Source organism: Larimichthys crocea, chromosome VII (assembly GCF_000972845.2).
Source record: "Larimichthys crocea isolate SSNF chromosome VII, L_crocea_2.0, whole genome shotgun sequence".
NCBI classification, from domain to species: domain Eukaryota; kingdom Metazoa; phylum Chordata; class Actinopteri; family Sciaenidae; genus Larimichthys; species Larimichthys crocea.
Window position 1 is genome coordinate 19,854,743 of NC_040017.1, and position 23,312 is coordinate 19,878,054.

At 39.3% G+C, this 23,312-nt stretch overlaps 3 protein-coding genes across 3 annotated transcripts; 1 reads left to right on the forward strand and 2 right to left on the reverse strand.

The window, feature by feature from the left end:
* Positions 1-517: 517 nt before the first annotated feature.
* On the reverse strand, positions 518-4,607 carry LOC104933767 (extracellular calcium-sensing receptor). The gene is made up of 8 exons (XM_027280678.1): positions 4,501-4,607; positions 3,649-3,943; positions 3,258-3,547; positions 2,717-3,012; positions 2,372-2,577; positions 2,024-2,245; positions 1,516-1,639; positions 518-1,416 (listed from the first exon to the last, which is right to left on the reverse strand). The coding sequence occupies exons 1-8, from the start codon at positions 4,605-4,607 to the stop codon at positions 518-520; spliced, it is 2,439 nt and encodes an 812-aa protein (XP_027136479.1).
* Positions 4,608-5,449: 842 nt separating this feature from the next.
* Positions 5,450-9,874, reverse strand: LOC109141031 (extracellular calcium-sensing receptor). Its single transcript, XM_027280367.1, has 8 exons — positions 9,669-9,874; positions 8,986-9,280; positions 8,603-8,892; positions 8,071-8,366; positions 7,295-7,488; positions 6,981-7,202; positions 6,445-6,568; positions 5,450-6,348 (listed from the first exon to the last, which is right to left on the reverse strand). The coding sequence occupies exons 1-8, from the start codon at positions 9,872-9,874 to the stop codon at positions 5,450-5,452; spliced, it is 2,526 nt and encodes an 841-aa protein (XP_027136168.1).
* A 1,455-nt stretch (positions 9,875-11,329) lies between these two features.
* Positions 11,330-21,470, forward strand: LOC104933754 (extracellular calcium-sensing receptor). The gene is made up of 11 exons (XM_027280637.1): positions 11,330-11,355; positions 13,661-13,700; positions 17,184-17,329; positions 17,556-17,850; positions 17,960-18,046; positions 18,143-18,412; positions 18,709-18,918; positions 18,994-19,269; positions 19,708-19,932; positions 20,043-20,166; positions 20,557-21,470. Exons 1-11 carry the CDS (start codon positions 11,330-11,332, stop codon positions 21,468-21,470), a joined length of 2,613 nt encoding a protein of 870 aa, XP_027136438.1.
* Positions 21,471-23,312: the final 1,842 nt, after the last annotated feature.

The window sequence follows — 23,312 nt, forward strand, 5'->3', positions numbered from 1 at the left end:
GAAAGTAATTAAAAGAAACAATATTCTTTTTAAGGACTCGTGTTGAAGTGTGCTTTAATGCTTCACTCCTAAAACATTGTTTACATATCTAATTTTTTACACATTTATACATTTTATCAACCTTGACAACTTGTATACCAATGACAATAAATGTAATTTATTGATGTTCTTAAAGATAGGTATTGTTGATATGATATAAGTTGTCAAATACTGGGACAACCTGGAAATGAAACATAACTGTGCCTAAAGCTTCTTATGGACCTTAAAAAATGTGACCAATTTTGTTTATGAATTAATACTTTATTAAGCACATGACAAAAAATAATTTGTGAAACATAAAGATTACATGTAAAAAGGACTTTTAAAAAACACAAGAAAAATATTCAATATAATAAGAGAATGTTAATATTAAATCACAAAGAAGACTGTGTTAAATCTGCAAAGCATGAGCTCTAGATGATGCAATCTTTAATATTCCCCTACCTTAGATATTTTAGATTATTATATTTAGATTGGATTAATGTTTATTCATTAAATGTTTCTTAGTGTTCTGCTCTGGCTTAAACAATATGATGAAACACTTTGGAGCAAATATACACAGTATCAGTCCAAAACTGGAGGCCAGAATGGCAAATATCTCCACAGCCACAGTAAATTTCCCAGGAGAGCTGACATACGCTGGGATAAATGTGATCCAGACTGCACAGAATATCAGCATGCTGAAGGTGATAAATTTGGCTTCATTAAAACTATCAGGTAGTTTCCGAGCTAGGACAGCTAACACTAAGCAAAACACAGCCAGTAGGCCTATGTACCCGAGCACAACCCAGAACCCAATAGCTGAACCTAATGCACACTCCAGGATGATTCTCTCCTTGTATACTGTTAGGTTTTTCATTGGAAAAGGTGGACTAACAACCAACCAAATAATACATATTAAAACTTGAACAAATGTGAAAGACACTACAGTCATTCTTTGCTGTGGAGGACCAAACCATTTCATGACATTACTACCTGGAAGTGTAGCTCTAAAGGCCATTAACACTACTATAGTTTTTCCAAGAACACAAGAGATGCAGAGGACAAAGGTGATCCCAAACGCTGTGTGGCGCAGCATGCAGGACCAGTCAGAGGGTGCTCCAATGAAAGTCAATGAACATAAGAAACATAGAGTCAGGGAGAAGAGCAGCAGGAAGCTCAGCTCAGAGTTGTTGGCCCTGACAATCGGGGATGTCCTGTGACGAAAAAACACAGCCCCTGTAACAATGGCAAGACAGGCTCCACCAACTGAAAATGCAGCCAGGATGATTCCTAGGACCTCGTCAAAGGAAAGAAACTCCACAGGCTTTGGTAAACAAGTGTCTCTCTCTGCATTAGGCCAGTACTCCTTGGGGCACGGGAAACAATCAGTGGAATCTGGAAGAAAAACAATAATAATAATAATAAAAAATGAGAAAATGCTTTCAGCAGTTATATATTTGATTTTGTAGATATGCATTAGAACACAAATATTACCTGTAGCATTGCTGATCTCTCCTTCAGGACATGGTATACAGTCATAACAGCAGATGGGTTTTCCTTTCTGCAACACTTTACGGGTTCCTGGAGGACAGCTGTCACTGCACACTGACACAGGCACCTGGAACATAGATACAAACAAACTCACACATATTCAGGTGTGCTATGCATTTCTAACAATTAAAGGATATTGTAACCATTCCTCTTCTTTAAACTGGCGATGAAGAAATCATGTCCTAAAGCTATTTTAATGTCACTGCAGGTTGACAAATACCACAGCAGTAGTTTTGCATAAAAATGCATTCATCTGAAATTAAAATGGGCCTTCAGCAGTCAGACTCAGAAAAAAGGATTCTTTCCCATATCTCTCACATTCTAATTGTATGAGGAACAAATCACAGCCAGTGTGGATAGGACAAACAGGTTAAAAAAAACAAAAACAAAACAGATTGTCCTCTTTAAGATTACCAAATTTGAAATGCAAACATGTTAAATTTTTGCTAACTTTTGTGCCACCGTCAACCCAGGTGAGGTTCTTGTTGATACGAAACTCCTGGCCTGCCGGCAGTGATGCATCATAGTGTCCTACTGTCACTAATTCAATGTTGCCACTCTCACTTTTCTGCCAGTTAACCAACTCGTATTTGGCCACAGGATCCCCATTTGCATCAAATGACACATCATAACCATTTTGTGAAAAGCTTACTTTCTTCAGCTGAGTAAGAACCTGTGAGGAAGTAAAAATGGACAATTAGGGGGAAAAAAGTAAAAATAATATAGGATGAATGTTCCATTTTCATTAAAGGTACATAGTGAAAAAAGAACATTGTGGTGTTAAATTATTTTAACTGACCTGTTTGGACTCTATCCTGCTAAATTTGTCACACAGAGTTGTAGAATTTGTTTTTTGACACACTGCATTATGAATAGCATGTGCTATTGCATAAACAGCCTTATACACCATGTTAGTGATTCGGAGCTGAGATGTGTCAGTGTACGGACTCTGTAGAGTTTGTAAGTCTTCAGATTCATCACACACACGCTCATCTATGGCTGTACCTAAAAACACTCAGAGACAAAATAGTTTGTTTTTTTACCAAACATGCCCTGCAGCAATATATATATATAACTTTTGTTAATTGTATACAATTTTGCGAACAGATTACTTTACAGCAGTCAAAAGATCAAAATTTCTCACTTTTTCCCAGCCTGCAGTTGAATGAATCCTCCCAGAACTCAGTAAGTACTGGAGAGGCAGCCACTTTAGTTGGAGAGAGATCCAACAAGAATTCTCTCAGACCTGGGATGACAGATTTCTGAATGCCAAATCCAATGGCTCCAGCACAGAAGCTGAACCTCAGCATGCCTCGGTTGGTGACCCAACCTTCACTGCCTATCCACTGGCGAGGTGGAGAAGGCTCACGCGCCAGTTCCTCCATTAGGATCCTCAATTCTGTAGAAGCTAGAAATGCCACAACAACCACAGCTGTTGACCTGAAGAGACATTATAGTGAATGAAATAATACCAACACAGGTTTCAGGATAGTTAACACAAAGAAACATACAGTAAGAGATACTTTATATTTTTGGTTTGTTGTATTTACAGGGGTGGTTTAATTAATTCTATTTTTATAAAAAATATATATAATAATAATAATGTGAGAGAAATTAACATGATGAAAAAGGTTGCCGAAAGTTTATCTCAGCTTAGGGAACAAAGGCATCAGTGTTGTAGAAACCTGCGGATAACATCAGCTACTCTCTGGATCCTGCTCTGTGGGTGGGTTCGATAGAAAGATTCAGAGTATTCCACACAGATCCCCTCCTTCTGTGCTGCGTCCAGGAAAGTCGCCATGCCATTATTGCCATAGTCTGAATCTGACCGGACAGCTCCTATCCAAGTCCAGCCAAAGTGTTTTACCAGCTTAGCCAGTGCATCAGCCTGGAACTGATCACTGGGGATTGTTCTGAAGAAACTCGGGTACTGTTGTTTATCAGACAGGCATGCACAAGTAGCAAAGTGGCTCACCTAAAGGAAAACAGTGTAATTCTTAGAAAAGAAAGAAAATAAAGAAAGAAAGCAGTGGCCTATATTAAACACACAGTTTACAAGGAATTCAAAATACTTACTAGAGGAATGTTAAATGAACCGATGATGCGTGACATACTGATTGATGGTGTGGACCCAGATTCACCAACAATACCCATCACCATGCCAGAATGTGAGCAATTGTGGCCGGTGTTAAACACAGGGTCCAGGCCATTTGAAAGCTGGAATGTCACATGCATCGCTATGGGCACTGAAGCACATGAGTCGTGGATCTCATAACCAAGTTTGATGCCTGGCAGCAGCCCCGTGCTGTTGTTAATTTCCTCAATAGCAAAGACCACTGCACGTGAGAAGCGCAGTTCACGGGAGTCAATCCTGCAGACAGACATTCATTTCACTGTTAAAATTTAGATATGAAGAGGACAATTCACAGTTTTAACAGAAAACAGAGAAAAGCCAAACTGCAATTCATGGTTAATTGAAAACAACTGATCGCTGCACTGCATCTGTGAACCAAACATACTGTACATCACACACATTGCAAAGTGACCTGACCGCCAAAATTTCACAAAGGATTAGATACGAGTACAAACTCACAGGAATTTCAGCGTATCCAGTAACAACGTTCACGTCTTAGTTTGTTTTTGTCCTGTTTATGAATCAGTTTTCAAATAAACCAATAGTTTTAGATGTGATACACAAAAACACTTTTTTTCATATTGTCACACTCCTCTATTTTTACAAATATAAAAGGCCTTCTTTAGATTGCTATACTGATTTGACACATTTGTAAAATATATATATAATATTTGTTATTTTCTTTTTCCAAAAAACCACACAAAACCTTTACATTACTGTAGGCATATAAATCAAAACTTTTTTATCCCCACACACTCTTAGCATCTTATCTACCACTCCTCGCTCTTACTGACCTGCCTCTACACTTTACTGGCTCAGGCATGCTGGTGTAGTTATGCGTCACTGTTTGCTTGTAGGTGTGTATGGAGAAAACGCCTCCAATAACGTAGTCACCATCCATTGAGAATGCAGGTAGACGAGCGCTACCCTGGAGCTTACACTTCACAGATGAGGCCTCAGTACTGCTCCCAGCATCAGTACTATCCTCTGTTTGCCCCTGTCTTTGTTTTAAACCATCGTTGTAACTATTCAAAGCAAGAGTGAAATGCAGCTCACTCAAACCCAGAGAGAGGATCAGGCCAATAAAGAGAGCTGAGATCTCCATCCCTCAAGTGTCTGTATGTGGGCATACTGTATGTGTGTCGTCACTGGTTTATAGATTCTCAGCCAAAGCTTACCTCCTTCTAATGTACGTCAGCCTGCTACTCATCAGAAACAGGATGTCCTTCACAATAGATTTTAATAAACTCTGTAGACTGCATATACAATATAATCTATACAGTGTGCCCTTCTATACTTTCTCCCCTTTCGACTTTTGTCACCATTGTACACCAGATATCTTCCTAATATGATCTACCCTTACACCTTTTGCACATTTTTTAGCTCATATTTCAGTGAAGTCTAACAAATAGACACCTTCAGTGTGTTGTTTATGTGATTTAATCCTTTTTTCAGCTGATAACACATATAGACATACAAGATTTATTGTTCCACTATGATATACCAGTATCTGAAACAATGTGATCAAAGAGACAAGACAGAAGTCAGTGTTATATATTTGTGTTTCAACTTTAATGAGCATGTGATAAAATATAACTTGTAAAACAAAACAGTAACACTTCTATCTATTGGAAATCAAAAATATTTACATCAACTAGGTGAAGACTGTAATGAATGTGAACACCATAAGTTCTATATCTTATGACGTATCTTTACTATTTCAAAACCTCAGATGTCTTAGGATTAATTTTTGGTCATTAAATGTTTCTTGGTGTTCTTTTCTGGCTTAAACAATATGATGAAACACTTTGGAGCAAATATACACAGTATCAGTCCAAAACTGGAGGCCAAGATGGCAAATATCTCCACAGCCACAGTGAATTTCCCAGGAGAGCTGACATACGCTGGGATAAATGTGATCCAGACTGCACAGAATATCAGCATGCTGAAGGTGATAAATTTGGCTTCATTAAAACTATCAGGTAGTTTCCGAGCTAGGACAGCTAACACTAAGCAAAACACAGCCAGTAGGCCTATGTACCCGAGCACAGCCCAGAACCCAATAGCTGAGCCTAATGCACACTCCAGGATGATTCTCTCCTTGTATACTGTTAGGTTTTTCATTGGAAAAGGGGGATTAACAACCAACCAAATAATACATATTAAAACTTGAACAAATGTAAAAGACACTACAGTCATTCTTTGCTGTGGAGGACCAAACCATTTCATGACATTACTACCTGGAAGTGTAGCTTTGAATGCCATTAACACTACTATAGTTTTTCCAAGAACACAAGAGATGCAGAGGACAAAGGTGATCCCAAACGCTGTGTGGCGCAGCATGCAGGACCAGTCAGAGGGTGCTCCAATGAAAGTTAATGAACATAAGAAACATAGAGTCAGGGAGAAGAGCAGCAGGAAGCTCAGCTCAGAGTTGTTGGCCCTGACAATCGGGGATGTCCTGTGATAAAAGAACACAGCCGCTGTAACAATGGCAAGACAGGCTCCACCAACTGAGAATGCAGCCAGGATGATTCCTAGGACCTCGTCAAAGGAAAGAAACTCCACAGGCTTCGGGAAACAAGTGTCCTTCTTTGCATTAGGCCAGAACTCTTTGGGGCACGGGAAACAATCAGGGGAATCTGAAGAACAAATGAAGATAAGGGGAAAAAAAAGGTCTTTAGCAGTCATATACTTGTTGCTGTAGATATGCATGAGAAAAATAAAAAATAAAATACCTGTAGCATTGCTAATCTCTCCTTCAGGACATGGTATACAGTCATAACAGCAGATGGGTTTTCCTTTCTGCAACACTTTACGGGTTCCTGGAGAACAGCTGTCACTGCACACTGACACAGGCACCTGGAACATAGATACAAACAAACTCACACGTATACATGTGCGCTTCACATCTCGTATGATTAAAGGGTTTTGTAACCATCCCTCCTTTTAATAAAAGCTAAATCCATTTCAATGTAACTGTTGCAAGGGAACACATTTTCTATCTGACAATATAAATGTCTGCACTAAAAGAGTACTAAGGATTTTCCCCTTCCACATGCCTTACATGTAATACATTGTCATTGTATTAAGAACATATCTCTTCACAACCATATTGTACCCTTTAAGATAACCCAAATTTAAATCTGCATTTGAATCTGTTAAATTTTCACTTCATTAATTATTACCTAACCCTAACCCTATCCATAAAGTGACATCAAGACATATGTTTGACCCTTTGTAAATCCTCTACGTGTACTTTTGTGCTCCTTACTTTTGTGCCACCGTCAACCCAGGTGAGGTTCTTGTTGATACGAAACTCCTGGCCCACCGGCAGTGATGCATCATAGTGTCCTACTGTCACCACCTCAATGTTGCCACTCTCACTTATTTGCCAGTTGACCAGCTCATATTTGGCCACAGGATCCCCATTGGCATCAAATGACACATCATAACCATTTTGGGAAAAGTTTACTTTCTTTAGCTGCATGAAAACCTGTGTGGACGTAGTAAAATATGATAATGAGGAAAAGAAACATTGATGATTCAGTAAAACATTTGTGTTTTGACTTTTTCATTGTGACTTACATGTTTGGACTCTATACTGCTGAATTTGTCACATTGTGTTGTAGAGTTTGTGTCCTGACACACTCTATTATGAATAGCATGTGCTATTGCATAAACAGCCTTATACACCATGTTAGTGATTCGGAGCTGAGATGTGTCAGTGTACGCGCTCTTTAGAGTTTGCAGGTCTTCAGATCCATCACACACACTTTCGTCTGTGGCTGCACCTAAAAACACACAGAGACATAGTAAGGGGATATTTTGTTTGTTTGTTTGTTTTTTCAACTGACAAACATGCCTTGCAGGAACACATACATATATCTGTGTCTTTTATTTTCATTTATGCCTATTTAACATCACATCTGTCTGCTGTTTCAGTTTGTCAGGCAGATATTTGCTTTGTTTTTACATTCATGTAAATCAATTCGCAAACATGAATCAGTAATCAGATGATAAGTTATATTTCTAAAAAATAACTAAAAAAACATCCACAACTTTGTCAAGAATCATCAAAAGACTTGACCTGTATGTTTCAATAGATAAATGATAAAGCATAAACTAATTAGACCTACATATATACTTCCATATTCAGTGTTAGGAGTTGTACCTTTGTCCCCCTATATTTTCATATTTGTTTGTATATATATATAATGATATGAACAGACTTCTCTCTTGATAGAAATCTGGGGTTTGACCTTGCTGACTTTTTAACACAAGAGGCTCAGACAGACAGTCAACAACACAACAAGGATCCAACTATGGAGGCCAACAGTGTAAAAAAACTCAAAAATTCTCACTCTTTTGAAGTTTGCAGTTGAATGAATCCTCCCAGAACTCAGTAAGCAATGGGGAGGCAGCAACTTCAGAGAAAGGAAGACCCAACAAGTATTCTCTCAAACCTGGGATTACAGATTGCGGAATGGCAAATCCGACGGCTCCAGCACAAAAGCTGAACCTCAGCATGTCTGAGTTAGTTACCCAGGCCTCACTTCCTATCCACTGGCGAGGTGGAGAAGGCTCACGCGCCAGTTCCTCCAGCAGGATCTTTACTTCTGCAGCAGCTGCAAATGCCACAATAACCATAGCTGTGGACCTGAAGAAACATATTGTACATTATATACTGTATAAACACTATAAGTATTAAGATAGTTAACAAAGAAGTTTTTTAATGTACAATATTGGTCTCACTGACTCTAATTTTATAACAATATATTTTATAAATATGAGAGGACTTGTAAAAGATAGAATGTTGTGTTGTGCTTTGTCATTTCACATGCAGAAAAACAGGGTCAGCAGAGGGAATAAAAGCATATTCAGTGAAGTAGAAACCTGCGGATAACATCAGCTACTCTCTGGATCCTGCTGTGTGGGTGGGACCGAAAAAAAGATTCAGAGTATTCCACACAGATCCCCTCCTTCTCTGCTGCGTTCAGGAAAGATGCCATGCCATTATTGCCATAGTCTGAATCTGACCGGATAGCACCTATCCAAGTCCAGCCAAAGTGTTTTACCAGCTTGGCCAGTGCATCAGCCTGGAACTGGTCGCTGGGGATTGTTCTAAAGAAAGTGGGGTACTGCTGCTTATCAGACAGGCATGCACAAGTGGAAAAGTGACTCACCTAAAGGAAAACAGTGTAATTATTCACTGTGACAGAAAAATCAGCACTACCCTATATTAAAGATATAGTTGACCAGAAATTGAAAATACTTACTAGAGGTATTTTAAAGGGCCCCATGATGCGTGACATGCTTATAGATAATGTGGACCCAGACTCACCAACAATAGCCATCACCATACCAGATCGTGAACAGTTGTTGCTGGTGTAAAACACAGGGTCCAGGCCATTTGAAAGCTGGAAAGCCACATGCACTGCCACAGGCACTGAGGCACATGAGTCATGGATCCTATAACCCAGCTTGATACCTGGCAACAGCTCTGTGCTGTTGTTAATCTCCTCGATGGCAAAGACCATTGCACGTGAGAACCGTAGTTTACGGTAGTCAACGCTGTACAAAGACACTCTTGTAACTGTTCAGATATCATTTTGGAAAAGGACAATTTTAACAGAAAACACAACATAGCAGAAGTGCAATCCATAACTATGGACAGTAACTGGTAGCTGCACTGCATCTGTGAAACAGTCATAACACGGTTACCTAAACATCAACATTTGAAGAAAAGGATTAGATATCAGTCCAGAATTCATATGACTTTCAATGTACTGATTAATAATTTTCAAATATATATGAAGTTATCATTTCTTTTTATCCAACAAGATAGTCTTCAGTACTACAGAAAAACTTTGCAACACAATTGTAAGCACGATACAAATCAAAACATTTCTATCCCCCTAAAGTCTAACATCCACGTATTCCCACTGTCCCACTTACTAACCTCCCTCTGCACGTTAGTGGCTCAGGCATGGTGGTGTAGTTATGCATCTCTGTGTGTTTGTAGGAGTGTATGGAGAAAACACCTCCAATGACGTAGTCACCATCCATTGAGAATGTAGGTAGACGAGTGGCACCCTGGAGCTTACACTTGGATGAGGCTGGAGTGCTGACCTCAGCCCCGGTCCTATCCTCTGTAAGCTCAGCCATTTGTTTCAGACCATCCCCAAAACCATTCAAAGCAAGAGCTAAGTCCAGCTCACACAAACCCAGAGAGAGAATCAGACCAAAAAAGAGAGCAGAGATCTCCATCCCTTAAGTGTCTGTATGTGGGCATACTGTATGTCCGTAGTCACTGGTTTATATAGATTTACAGACCAAAGCTTCCCTCCTACTGTACGTCAGCATCCTATACATCAGAGAGAGGATGCCTTCACCCAATGACCTTTAATAAACTCTTTTCCAAGTCTTTTCACTAGGCTGCATGTACAATATGTGGCCCTGTTTCTTTCCTTCCTCTTCGTCGTTTATATAATTTAATACTTTTTCTTAATCAAATCAAAACATTTGCTGTTCCACCATAATATATTGAGAATAATTTCAATGGAAATGTTAAGATAGAACTGAGTACTACATTTTTTATTCTTTTTTATTTTATATGTTTGTTTTTTTTTTAAACCATGTGAAGACTGAATAAATATACATAGGATAGTCTCTATATGTATTTTATGATTTCATTTACATTCACATACTCGGATAAGCTACGCAGCTCCTAGGACTAAAGGGTATTGTAACCATTCTTCTTGTTTACACTGAGGGTTAGGGTTAGGGTTAGGGGCGCATGACCCCTGACCTGATCTCTGTATTCACAAGTGCAGTTTTTTCATAACCCTCATCACTGGAATAAATGACTGCACTATATATATTTTAGTAGTGGAATGAGACAGCCCCTTCTCCAGCAGATACTGAAGGAGAAAATAATAGCATGAGGCCAATATGTTATGTTATATCTTGATGATTTCCAAAACTCGGATGTCTTGTCTCAAAACTCAATACATAACTCAACACCACAGATATTTGTAAGGAATATAGATTTTATTCAGCACTTGATGAAAAATTATTTGTCATATATGAAATAAAATGCTAAAAGTGCATTCAAAAATGTCATTGACATCTAGAAAATGTAAGAAACTTTGTAAATGTAAATATTTAAATCAGCTAGGTGAAAACTGCCATGAGTGAATGACTGAATGTGCACAGCTCTATATTGCATGTTACCATCTTAGCTACAATATTTATGAACCTCAGAGATTGTATGATTGATTTTTGTTCATTAAATGTTTCTTGGTGTTCTTCTCTGGTTTAAACAATATGATGAAACACTTTGGAGCAAATATACACAGTATCAGTCCAAAACTAGAGGCCAGGATAGCAAATATCTCCACAGCCACCGTGAATTTCCCAGGAGAGCTGACATACGCTGGGATAAATGTGATCCAGACTGCACAGAATATCAGCATGCTGAAGGTGATAAGCTTGGCTTCATTAAAACTATCAGGTAGTTTCCGAGCTAGAACAGCTAACACAAAGCAAAAGACAGCCAGTAGGCCTATGTACCCGAGCACAACCCAGAACCCGATAGCTGAGCCTAATGCACACTCCAGGATGATTCTCTCCTTGTATACAGTTAGGTTTTTCACTGGAAAAGGGGGACTAACAACCAACCAAATAATACATATTAAAACTTGAACAAATGTAAAAGACACTACAGTCATTCTTTGCTGTGGAGGACCAAACCATTTCATGACATTACTATCTGGGAGTGTAGCTTTGAAGGCCATTAACACTACTATAGTTTTTCCAAGAACACAAGAGATGCAGAGGACAAAGGTGATCCCAAACGCTGTGTGGCGCAGCATGCAGGACCAGTCAGAGGGTGCTCCAATGAAAGTTAATGAACATAAGAAACATAGAGTCAGGGAGAAGAGCAGCAGGAAGCTCAGCTCAGAGTTGTTGGCTCTGACAATCGGGGATGTCCTGTGACGAAAGAACACAGCCGCTGTAACAATGGCAAGACAGGCTCCACCAACTGAGAATGCAGCCAGGATGATTCCCAGAACTTCATCAAAGGAAAGAAACTCCACAGGTTTGGGGAAACAAGTGTCTCTCTCTGCATTAGGCCAGAACTCCTTGGGGCAAGGGAAACAATCAAGGGAATCTGAAAAAAAAATGCATCAGAAAATGTTTTTAGCAGTCATACAGTATAATGTACTTGATGTTATACATTTGCATGAAATAAAATATTACCTGTAGCATTGCTAATCTCACCCTCAGGACATGGTATACAGTCATAACAGCAGATGGGTTTTCCTTTCTGCAACACTTTACGAGTTCCTGGAGGACAGCTGTCACTGCACACTGACACAGGCACCTGGAACATAGATACAAACAAAGTCACACATAGCCAGGTGTGCTAGGCAGCTTTTAGGATTAAAAGATAGGTCAACATTTTTAAAAACTGTCTTAGAGCAATACTCATCTGCCAATGTATGTATTGAAAGTGTAGTTTGTCATTGTAACCGTTCTTTTTTTGTTTATACTGGCTGTTTAGATCTCTTTCTGAAGCCATTTCAGTGTAACTGCTGGGGAACAAAAGCCACAGTCCTCATTTTGTGTAAAATGTGTTCTACATTTCAGATGAAGCTAAGATGAGGCTTTAGCAGCCAGATTTTAACATATCAAGTGATTATCTTCCAAACTTAATATCAGTTCAGTCGTAATTACCCCTTTTCCCTCAGGAGAAAACATTTTTTCAGACTATAATAATGTAACATTGGCAGATACCCACTTCACTTGTATACATGTATCTCAGACTGATGATACCCCATTATTTCAATTTGAACATTTTTACACAGAGTGAGGACTGAGGATTGTGTCCCCTGTCTGGATTTGTATTAAGAATGGATGTCCTCACAGACAATATGGACAGGGGAAACCGGGGGCAAAAATACATATTGTACTAATTTAGAACACCTAATTGGAAATTTGAATATGGTAAATTATTACTTTTGGGCTTCTTACTTGTGTGCCACCATGCACCCAGGTGAGGTTCCTGCTGATACGAAACTCCTGGCCCACCGGCAGTGATGCATCATAGTGTCCTACTGTCACCATCTCAATACTGCCACTTTCAGATTTTTGCCAGTTAACCAGCTCATACTTGGCCACAGGATCCCCGTTGGCATCAAATGACACATCATAACCATTTTGGGAAAAATTTACTTTCTTTAGCTGCATGAGAACCTGTGAGGATGAAATGAAGTTAAATAATGAATGGGGGGCGTGGGGGGGTCAGGCTCCTCTGACTGTGATTCTGCGGCTGCAAAATGTTGGAAAAATGTTGTGCATTGGCCAACCAGCCAACACACAGCTTGTGGTTGCAGCTAAAAAAGAGCATTAGGGTGGTTCCTTATTTACTTTGACTGACCTGTTTGGACTCTATCCTGCTGAATTTGTCACACTTAGTTGTAGAATTTGTGTTCTGACACACTACATTATGAATGGCATGTGCTATTGCGTAAACAGCTTTATACACCATGTTAGTGACTCGGAGTTGAGATGTGTCAGTGTACGGCTTCTGGAGCGTCTGTATGTCTTCAGATCCATCACACACACTCTGGTCTATGGCTGCACCTAAAGACACACACAGACAAAAGAATGTTTTTTTTAACATTTACAACATTACATTATTCTTTCTTGTTTATTTTCCACACTAAATGTACATAAACTTCATTTAACATGTTAATATTATCTTATAGCAGTGATTCATCTTATCTCCATCTCATGTCTTTGTTCAACATAAATAGATTTCCTTCTCAGTAGTAATGCAGGGTTTGATTTTAAGCAGTTACTGACTATTAACACAAGAAGCCGTATACAGACAGACAATAAAAACACAACACAAGAAAAAAGCACAGCTTTCTCACTTTTTCCCAGCTTGCAGTTGAATGAATCCTCCCAGAATTCAGTAAGCAGTGGAGAGGCAGCCACTTTAGTCGGAGAGAGATCCAGCAAGAATTCTCTCAGACCTGGGATGACAGATTTCTGAATGCCAAATCCGATGGCTCCAGCACAGAAGGGGAACCTCAGCATGTCTGGGTCAGTTACCCAGGACTCACTGCCTATCCATTGGCGAGGTGGAGAAGGCTTACGCGAGAGCTCTTCCAACAGGATCCTCATGTCTCCAGAGGCGACAAATGCCACAACAACCATAGCTGTCGACCTGGAGAGATATTATGCTACATCATATTTTAAGTACTGAGATGGTCAACAAGTAGAAACATGAGAAATACTTCAGTCTTTTGTTATGATAAATCTATAGTAGATGACAAAACATTTTTATGGTGTCAAGTCCAGAGGGTCACAAAAGCACAATCAGTGATGTACAAACTTGCGGATAACATCAGCTACTCTCTGGATCCTGCTGTGTGGGTGGGTCCGATAGAAAGATTCAGAGTATTCCACACAGATCCCCTCCTTCTGTGCTGCATTCAAGAAAGAAGCCATGCCATTATTGCCATAGTCTGAATCTGACCGGACAGCTCCTATCCAAGTCCAGCCAAAGTGTTTTACCAGCTTGGCCAGTGCATCAGCCTGGAACTGGTCGCTGGGGATTGTTCTGAAGAAAGTGGGGTACTGCTGCTTATCAGACAGACATGCACAGGTGGCAAAGTGGCTCACCTAAAGGAAAACAATAGTGTAATTATTTAATGAAACCGACAGAAAAATCAGCACTGACCTATGCTAATCACAATCACATAATAACACAAAATCAACATATTTACTTGAGGAATGTTAAAGGACCCGGTGATGCGTGACATGCTGATGGATGGTGTGGACCCAGACTCACCAACAATAGCCATCACCATACCAGATTGTGAGCAATTATCACCAGTGTAAAACACAGGGTCCAGGCCATTTGAAAACTGGAATGCCACATGCACTGCCACAGGCACTGAGGCACACGAGTCATGGATCTGATAACCGAGCTTGATGCCCGGCAGCAGCTCTGTGCTGTTGTTGATCTCCTCGATGGCAAAGACCATTGCACGTGAGAAACGCAGTTCACGGGAGTCCATGCTGCACAAAGACACTTAAATTTACACATTGACAATGACAATTCAGAAACAGAGAGTAAAGCAGTGGAAATGACAGTTACAGACAATAACTGATAGATGAACTGCATCTGTGAATCAAATATACATCTCATTTCACAGGATACCTGTACAAAAATCCTAAGATTTTTATGTACAGATTAACAATGATCAATTAAATCTAAATTAAAGTTTTAACTTGTTTTTGTCACATTTAAAATGTAATCATTTAATCCACAAATGATCACCAGTCAGTTAAAAAAAACATAAAAATGCTTAATTCTTATATAGTCATACTACTATTTTTGTGAAGATAATACCTGTAATATAATTAGACAAACACACATTTGGCACTTTCAATCCAACACAAAAGCTTTGCAAAACACATTAAGCACATGATATGACTCAAAACATTTTTATCCCCACAAAGTCTACCATCCACTTATTGAACTCTTTTCCCTCTTACTAACCTCCCTGTGCACTTTAGTGGCTCAGGCATGGTGGTGTAGTTATGCTTGACTGTGTGCATATAGTAGTGTATGGAGAAAACACCCCCAATAACGTAGTCACCATCCATTGAGAATGCTGGAAGACGAGTGGTACCCTGGAGCTTACATTTCATAGATGAGGCCTCAGTACTGACACCAGTACCAGTCTTATCCACTTTTAGCTCATTCCTTTGTTTCAGACCATCCCCAGAACCATTCAAACTAAGAGCTGAGTAGTTTAGCTGACACAAACGCAGAGAGAGAATTAAGCCAATAAAAAGAGCTGAGATCTCCATTGCTCAAGTGTCTGTACGTAGACAACCAGTGTTTTCACTGGTTTATATAGATTTTCAAACAAAAACCTCCCCTTTTACTATACGTTACTTCATCAGAGAGATGATGCCCTTACCCAATGGTCTTTAATGAACACTTGTTTAGGTCTTTCCTATTGGCTGCATGTACAATACAATCTACATTAAGTCTTCCATAATTTTGATTGACCTTTACACATTTCCTTTACGGTTTTAGCTAATATTGCAGTTAGGCCTAGTAAATTCATATTGGTTGTTTGTCTGGTTACACACTCAGTTTAAATAAATCTCAGATTGTACCACTGAGAAATATTAAAAAACAACATCTTGTGAAATGATAATCTTTAAAAAAAAACGTCCTTGGAGTTCTGCTCAGTTGATCTAGTTGATTTAGCTGCAAATAATCACAGTTGAACAGTAAGGATCCTTGATACACAGCATTTCTCTTTGATTTATAAAGGAAGCATTGGATATCTAGCTTCACATAGTATATTTTAATTTGTATGTTTATAGTCTGATGAATGTTAAACTAAACTATGGCAGTGATAGAGTTTAAAATGATCATAGTAAAGCCTAGTATAAAACCACCAAAGCAGAATGGACCTCGATAAACTAGGCCAGAGATGTCAGATACAGAACATACCAGCTTTTTGTTTTCAGGCTATTTAAAAAGTTGGTGATGCAACATGTAGGTACAATGTATTTCATGCATTTCGTTGCATGGTATTTTGAATCCACATTTTAGTGTTTGTGCTAGTGTATGTACAGTATGTTTGACTGCCTTTCAGTCACAATGACTTTTGCATGAAGTTTTACTAAGGAAACTTTACTGAGAAACTAAAAATCTACAAAGGTAACTTGCCTTGTATGTTCATATCTCACATCTACCATTTACCACATCCCCAAATGCAAGGTGCCACCTAACTATGCTGGAAACTCTGCTGCTACCACCTAGTGGACATTACAGTCAAACTCAGAGACTGTAAGATAGTGGATTTATTGCTCAAAGATGATTTATAGCTGTGTAATTTAACTGGATGTGGATCTACAAGAGAAAATATTCTTTTTTTTTCTTTTATTTCTCTTACAATTGATGTGTGCAGCTGTCATGACTTTTAAACTATTAGGTGGTTCAGATTTATACACTTTGGTCTCCTCTATTAAACATTTTACAGGTAATCTGTCTTTAAGGCCGCACTCAATGTAATAGTTCATTTAAAAAACATTTTTTAAATAAACCAAACATTTCATTTTCAATTAACTAACTTTTCCATGATCAAATTATGTACACAACTGAAATGATGATGAAAGTGTGTGTATTATGTCCCGCACACATTACTGACCCTGACCTAGATAGGTTGTGTCAAACAGTGAGGTAAGGACATGATGAAGATGACAAAGTCCTGCCTATAAAAAAAGGTAATCATGCATCAGGATTAGAATCAGTGGTGCGAGGAGGCCAGTTATGGGGGCATTTTCGGAAATATACTTACTCTTTTGTGTTAACCTGATTTTCCTTTTGTTTTATTTTTCATTTTTCTCATCTACATATTCCTTTCTTTCCCCATCTTGTAATTTACGGAGACAGTTTCATCTAAATGGGTTGCAAAAGACTGGAGATGTGATGCTGGGTGGGCTGGTTGAGGTTCATTACACTTCAGTCTTTCCAGAGTGGACATTCACTTCAGAACCAGTACAACCTACCTGCAAAGGGTACGTCTGACAACCACACAGCAAACAGCAAAACTTTAAGATTGTTATTATTAAGAAATGTATTGCAATATAAATCTCATATACTGGGTATTTCTATAAGTTTAAAATGCAGCTGTTAATAAGAGGACATATTAATAAGGATGTTTTAATAATGTGGTACTATGAATAATATGGTTGTATACTTGAGTTCTCACAATACATTTTACTGATACATTTTGTGTTTTAGCTTTGACACTCAAGGTTTCAGGCATGCAATGGCATTGGTCTTTGCTGTTGATGAGATTAACGGAAATTCCAATCTGCTACCTAACGTGACTCTGGGATACAGTCTGTATGATAACTGTGGTGCACTTGTTATTGGATTTCGTGCTGCTCTGGTGCTGGCAAGTGGCCAAGAGGAGCAGTTTCTGCTTCAGGAGAACTGTTTAGGAACCCCTCCAGTCCTGGGGATTGTGGGTGATTCCTACTCAACATTTTCAATTGCCACCTCCAATGTCTTAGGTTTATTCAGACTTCCCATGGTGAGCTTACATTTCATCTGTGCTTTGAATGGACTGTTTGTAAATTTGTGAAATGTGTCATATATTTCAGTTTGTAAACAGCCTGTGCACATATGTATGTGTCTTTCAGGTGAGTCATTTTGCCACATGTTCCTGCCTGAGTGATCGAAAAAAGTTTCCATCCTTCTTTAGAACAATCCCAAGCGATGCTTTCCAGGTGAAACTATTAGCAAATTATAACTGAGAGATGAGATGTTTTTGATTCAAATGTAAATCTTATAGTAATTCAAACAATATACTCTAATCTAATTAGGTGCGTGCTATGATTCAGATTCTAAAACGCTTTGGCTGGACTTGGGTAGGCTTGCTGATCAGTGATGATGACTACGGACTACATGTTGCCCGATCCTTCCAATCTGATTTGGCTCAATCTGGTGGAGGTTGTCTCGCCTACTCAGAGGTTTTGCCTTGGGGCACTGATCCAGCTGAACTTAGAAGGATTGTGGATGTGATGAAGAAATCAACAGCTCGTGTGGTCATGGTGTTTGCACATGAAATCCACATTTATCAACTTATGGAGGAGGTTGGGTTCCAAAGACAATGTTATTAACAAATCTATTTTCAGTTTAACTAAAGATTGTATCCTATCAGTATGAATGTTTTGGTTACATTTGTGTCTAACCTAACCAGTCTAACCAGTGTCTACATGCATGTTCTCAGATTCAAAAGAATGAAAAGGTCCATGTTCTTGAAATGCATCTTTTTTCCTCTAATGCTACAGTAGGAAGTTGAGAGCATACCATAAAGCAGATGATAGTTATTAATAATAGTTTTTTGTATTTCTGTTTGTAATTGTATTTTTTTTAATGAAATACACAGGTGGTAAGGCAGAATGTAACAGGCCTGCAGTGGATGGCCAGTGAAGCCTGGACATCAGTTGATGTACTCCAGACGCCCGACTTTATGCCGTACCTGGGTGGCACACTGGGCATCGCCATCCGCCGAGGAGAAATAGCAGGATTCAAGGACTTCCTCTTAAGAATACACCCTAGCCAACACCACAACAGCAACGGAAATAGTATAGTGAGAGTTTAATCTTACAATTAGCCAGCAATAATACATTGTCATTCTTTCTATTAACACTGAATTTGTATCACATTTCAGGTAAATCAGTTTTGGGAGGACATATTTCAGTGCAGATTTCCACCACCTCCAGCAGGTTGGGTGGAGGCTAGGGGAGTGTTATGCACTGGACGGGAGGATCTACATAACGTGGAGAGCGAGTTGTTTGATGTTTCAAACCTCAGGCCAGAGTATAATGTGTACAAAGCTGTGTATGCTCTGGCGTATGCGCTCGATGATATGCTGCGCTGTGTGCCAGGGAGAGGGCCTTTCAGTGGGAACAGCTGTGCAACTTTGCAAAGACTGGAGCCATGGCAGGTGTGATATCAGTTTACATTCCACTTGTTTATGGTTTTCAAATGCCGATGCTACACGATGAGATTCTTACTGAATGTAGATCAGTAAGAAAATAAGATGGTGCCTCAAAAATGTTTTTTTTTTATAGCTTCTTATATCTTGAAAGGTTAGTTTGTTTTGTTTTGAAATATTTAAAGATGAATTTAACACCTCATGGAAATCTAGTCCCTGCTGTTTTCCAGTGGTATGACTTTAGCACCCCTATGAGTGATGCTGGATGTGGTCAAAGGTGAAACAGACTTGAAACTTTCAAATGGAGAAGGCAGCAAAAAAAAGTTTATCACGGTGATAAGTTGAAATTTAAACGTGATGATTTCTGTAAAACTATAACAAAGAATACTGTCAGAACAATTTGTCGCATTTATTATCTGTTGTTTAATTCATTCCATCCATATAAAGATGGTGTATTATTTGGATAAAGTGAACTTCAGCACACCTTTTGGGGATCAAGTGACATTTGATGAGAATGGTGACGCCTTACCAATATATGATGTCATGAACTGGCTGTGGCTCCCTGATGGAACAACAAAGATTCAAAATGTAGGTGTGGTTAAAGAGTCATCCAAAGGTGAAGAACTTACACTTGATGAAGACAGAATATTCTGGAACTTTGAATCCAAACAGGTTACTCTTGCTTATTAATTTTATTGTTTGTTTGTTTGTTCTTCTCAATTACAAATTAAATACCAGCATAATATGGTGTGGAACAATGATAATTGTTACAATCCCCATAGCCACCTCGGTCAGTGTGCAGTGACAGCTGCCCACCAGGTACCCGCATGGCAAGAAAAAAGGGGCTACCTGTCTGCTGTTTTGACTGCATCGCTTGCTCTGAGGGAAAGATCAGCAATAAAACAGGTTGGTGTCAGTTATAAAATAATGTAATATATTTATTTGTGATTAACTTAAAGCAAACAAATAAACCTTGGTGGGTCTTGGTACTGCAATAGTGACCCCTACTGGATAGTTGCTTTAAATCCCCTTAACGATTGGTAGAAAAGAAGATGCAGACATGATTCCATCTGTATGAAGGGTGACATATAGCTGTCTACACCCTACCCTAAGCTAATACGTAGGAGCTGGGACTGGAAGGACTTTAGCACATGGAAAAATTCTACAAAATACCTATCCCAAACAAATTAGGCTATTTCTTGTGATAGAGATTTCAGCAGTGGCCCTGGATTCATTCAAGAATGCCCTATAGTATATAATATACAGTAATTTTCACAATGTTCTTCTTTTTGTCAGACTCCATGGAGTGTACCAGTTGTCCAGAGGACTTCTGGTCCAGCCCTGAACGTGACCACTGTGTTCCTAAAAAGACAGAGTTCCTCTCCTACTATGAGCCTCTGGGTATCTGCTTGACAGCTGCCTCATTATTTGGCACATTTATCTGTGCTGTTGTCCTGGGCATCTTTACCTATCATCGCAGCACACCCATGGTACGAGCCAACAATTCAGAGCTGAGTTTCCTGCTCTTGGTGTCACTTAAATTATGTTTTCTCTGCTCGCTTCTGTTTATCGGCCGTCCAAGGCTTTGGACATGCCAACTGAGACATGCAGCATTTGGGATCAGCTTTGTGCTTTGTGTCTCATGTATCCTTGTGAAAACCATGGTGGTTCTGGCTGTGTTCAAGGCCTCCAAGCCAGGAGGTGGAGCCAGTCTGAAGTGGTTTGGCACTATACAGCAAAGAGGAACAGTTATGGTTCTTACTTCAATTCAGGCAGTAATTTGCATTGCTTGGCTTGTTTCTTCTTCACCAACCCCTCATAAAAACACTGAATACCACAATGACAAAATTGTTTATGAGTGTGTAGTTGGGTCTACAATTGGTTTTGGGGTGTTACTGGGCTATATTGGCTTCCTGGCTATCCTTAGCTTCCTGTTAGCATTTCTGGCAAGGAATCTTCCAGACAACTTCAATGAGGCCAAGCTTATCACTTTCAGCATGCTGATATTTTGTGCTGTGTGGGTGGCCTTTGTACCTGCTTATGTCAATTCTCCAGGGAAATATGCAGATGCAGTGGAGGTGTTTGCCATCCTGGCCTCTAGTTTTGGCCTCTTGGTGGCACTGTTTGGACCCAAATGCTACATAATCCTGCTGAGACCAGAGAGGAACACAAAGAAAGCAATCATGGGTCGAGCCACCCACAAGACATGAAGTCGCACTTAAAATTGTCTGTATTTTACATTTATCCAAGAACAATGTACAATTTGTAACTGTTTCCATGAATGGAGAAAGGCAAATGAAATGAGAATGAATAAAGCTGTAAAGAACTCCCTCATTGAATGATTATTTCTATTATTTTTCTCATCCTTTAATTCATCTAGAATTAAAAATTCATCTTCAATGTCTTGTTTTCTGGGAAAGAAGAAAATAAACAGAAGTTCCATTTTCACTTTTAGTTATCTTTAAATATGTAAGAATCATTAAAAAAGTTGCATTTCATTTTCAAAACTGAAATATGAACAATGGATAAAACCAGGTTCATTTTATTGACAAATTAATCTCCTCAAAGTTCGCTCTCTGAACAATATGTTAAGTTTGTGCTTGGCAGGTCACTGAACTCACAATGCAGACCAACACAGGAGTTGACTTTGAAGGTTTTTATTGCCAACACAAAACACGAACAGACAAGACAGGAGTCCAGAGGGGAAACTTCAGGGCAGGACGATGAGGGCAGGTGAGCAGCCACCTTGTGTGCATACTACAGGACAGGGATCAGGGCCAGGTGCTTTGCAAATCTAGCAACAGGCAAAAGTGAGACCAAGGCATGGCGACTCCTGGCATCACAGGTCCTAGTGAAGTGAGGTACAGAGATTCCAACTAGATATAGTTGGGCTCATCTATACGCATAGCACTTCTGGAACCAGACTCCTGACAAGACAACAACACAAATTGAGTTCTTCAACTTCCACCTTTGGGGAGAAATTTTTGTGCATCCCAGAGCAGTTTGGTGATGCTGAATTCAAGTAGGTCATGCTCAAAGCCTCCACTGAATAGTTGCAGTTGGTGGGAGATTGTGATCAAAAGGTCATCTTTGCCTCTCATGATGGCAATTTAAGAACCCATTGGTGAACACCAGTAATGAAGGAGGCCATCAAGTTAAAGAGGGAAGCCTTTGGAGTTTGGTTGGCCCAGAGGTCCCTTGAACCAGCAGACAGATATTGGGGGCCCAAAAGGTCTCCATCTTTGGCCTACACTCGCTTGTAAATAGGTGAATGATGCCTCTCTTATTCCCACTCTGTGTCCTTTATATCTGCACTATGGAACTTTGTGTTCAATCTTCTGCAAGAAGTACATAACACTTTACAGCGCAAAGTCACACACCACAAACTTTTGTTTTGGCAAAACTGGGTCATATTTTGTTGAATATATGTTTTCTGTTTTTCCCTGTGATGCCTCCAGCTGCTCAGCCTAATTTCTTGGTGAGTTACAGTGTTTCCTGATAAAAAAAAAAGTAAATTGAACTAAAGCTGCTGTTAGCTAATGTCAGCTCAGTTTGTTAGCGAGCTGTCAGGGGTGAGCTCAGCGCACACCAGGGGTGTTTGTCTTTACTCTGGTACCACAGGCATTTTGGACCACTGGGAAGAGAAGATTTTCATTCTCATGGTGGGGGAATGTTGGACTAGTAAGTAATATTAGCTGGCTGCTATGTAACGACTATGTAACAATAACTACATTGTTCACGGTTTGTTATCAAAACATCTGTCTGCAATTAACCAGCATGTTGAGCTGTTCATTTACTGGTAAAAACAACATTGATTATTTTTTTTAAAAGTTGGTGCTGACCTTGTCTATTATTAAGACATTTTGTAACATAAACTTTAATTTAGCGTGCCTAATTAAGTATAGGAGTGCTGCACAGTTACCTGGCTGTACTTATAAATACTGTAATTACAATACATTATCTATACAATAACTTAGTATGGTATGGTATGGTATGGTATGGTATGGTATGGTATGGTATGGTATGATATGGTGTGTTAGGCAAGAATACCC

Coding starts and splice junctions, on each gene's coding strand:
- LOC109141031 (XM_027280367.1), bottom strand. CDS start 9,874: ATGGCTGAGCTTACAGAGGATAGGACCGGGGCTGAGGTCAGCACTCCA. Junction 8,367..8,602: donor GTAGCTGATGTTATCCGCAG/GTTTCTACTTCA, acceptor ATGTTTCTTCAG/GTCCACAGCTATGGTTATTG. Junction 7,489..8,070: donor CAACTGCAAACTTCAAAAGA/GTGAGAATTTTT, acceptor GTGCAGCCACAG/ACGAAAGTGTGTGTGATGGA.
- LOC104933754 (XM_027280637.1), top strand. CDS start 11,330: ATGATTCTCTCCTTGTATACAGTTAG. Junction 17,851..17,959: donor GTTTATTCAGACTTCCCATG/GTGAGCTTACAT, acceptor TGTGTCTTTCAG/GTGAGTCATTTTGCCACATG. Junction 18,047..18,142: donor TCCCAAGCGATGCTTTCCAG/GTGAAACTATTA, acceptor TAATCTAATTAG/GTGCGTGCTATGATTCAGAT.
- LOC104933767 (XM_027280678.1), bottom strand. CDS start 4,607: ATGGATGGTGACTACGTTATTGGAGGCGTTTTCTCCATACACACCTAC. Junction 3,944..4,500: donor CCAGTAAAGTGTAGAGGCAG/GTCAGTAAGAGC, acceptor GTCTGTCTGCAG/GATTGACTCCCGTGAACTGC. Junction 3,013..3,257: donor GTAGCTGATGTTATCCGCAG/GTTTCTACAACA, acceptor ATGTCTCTTCAG/GTCAACAGCTGTGGTTGTTG.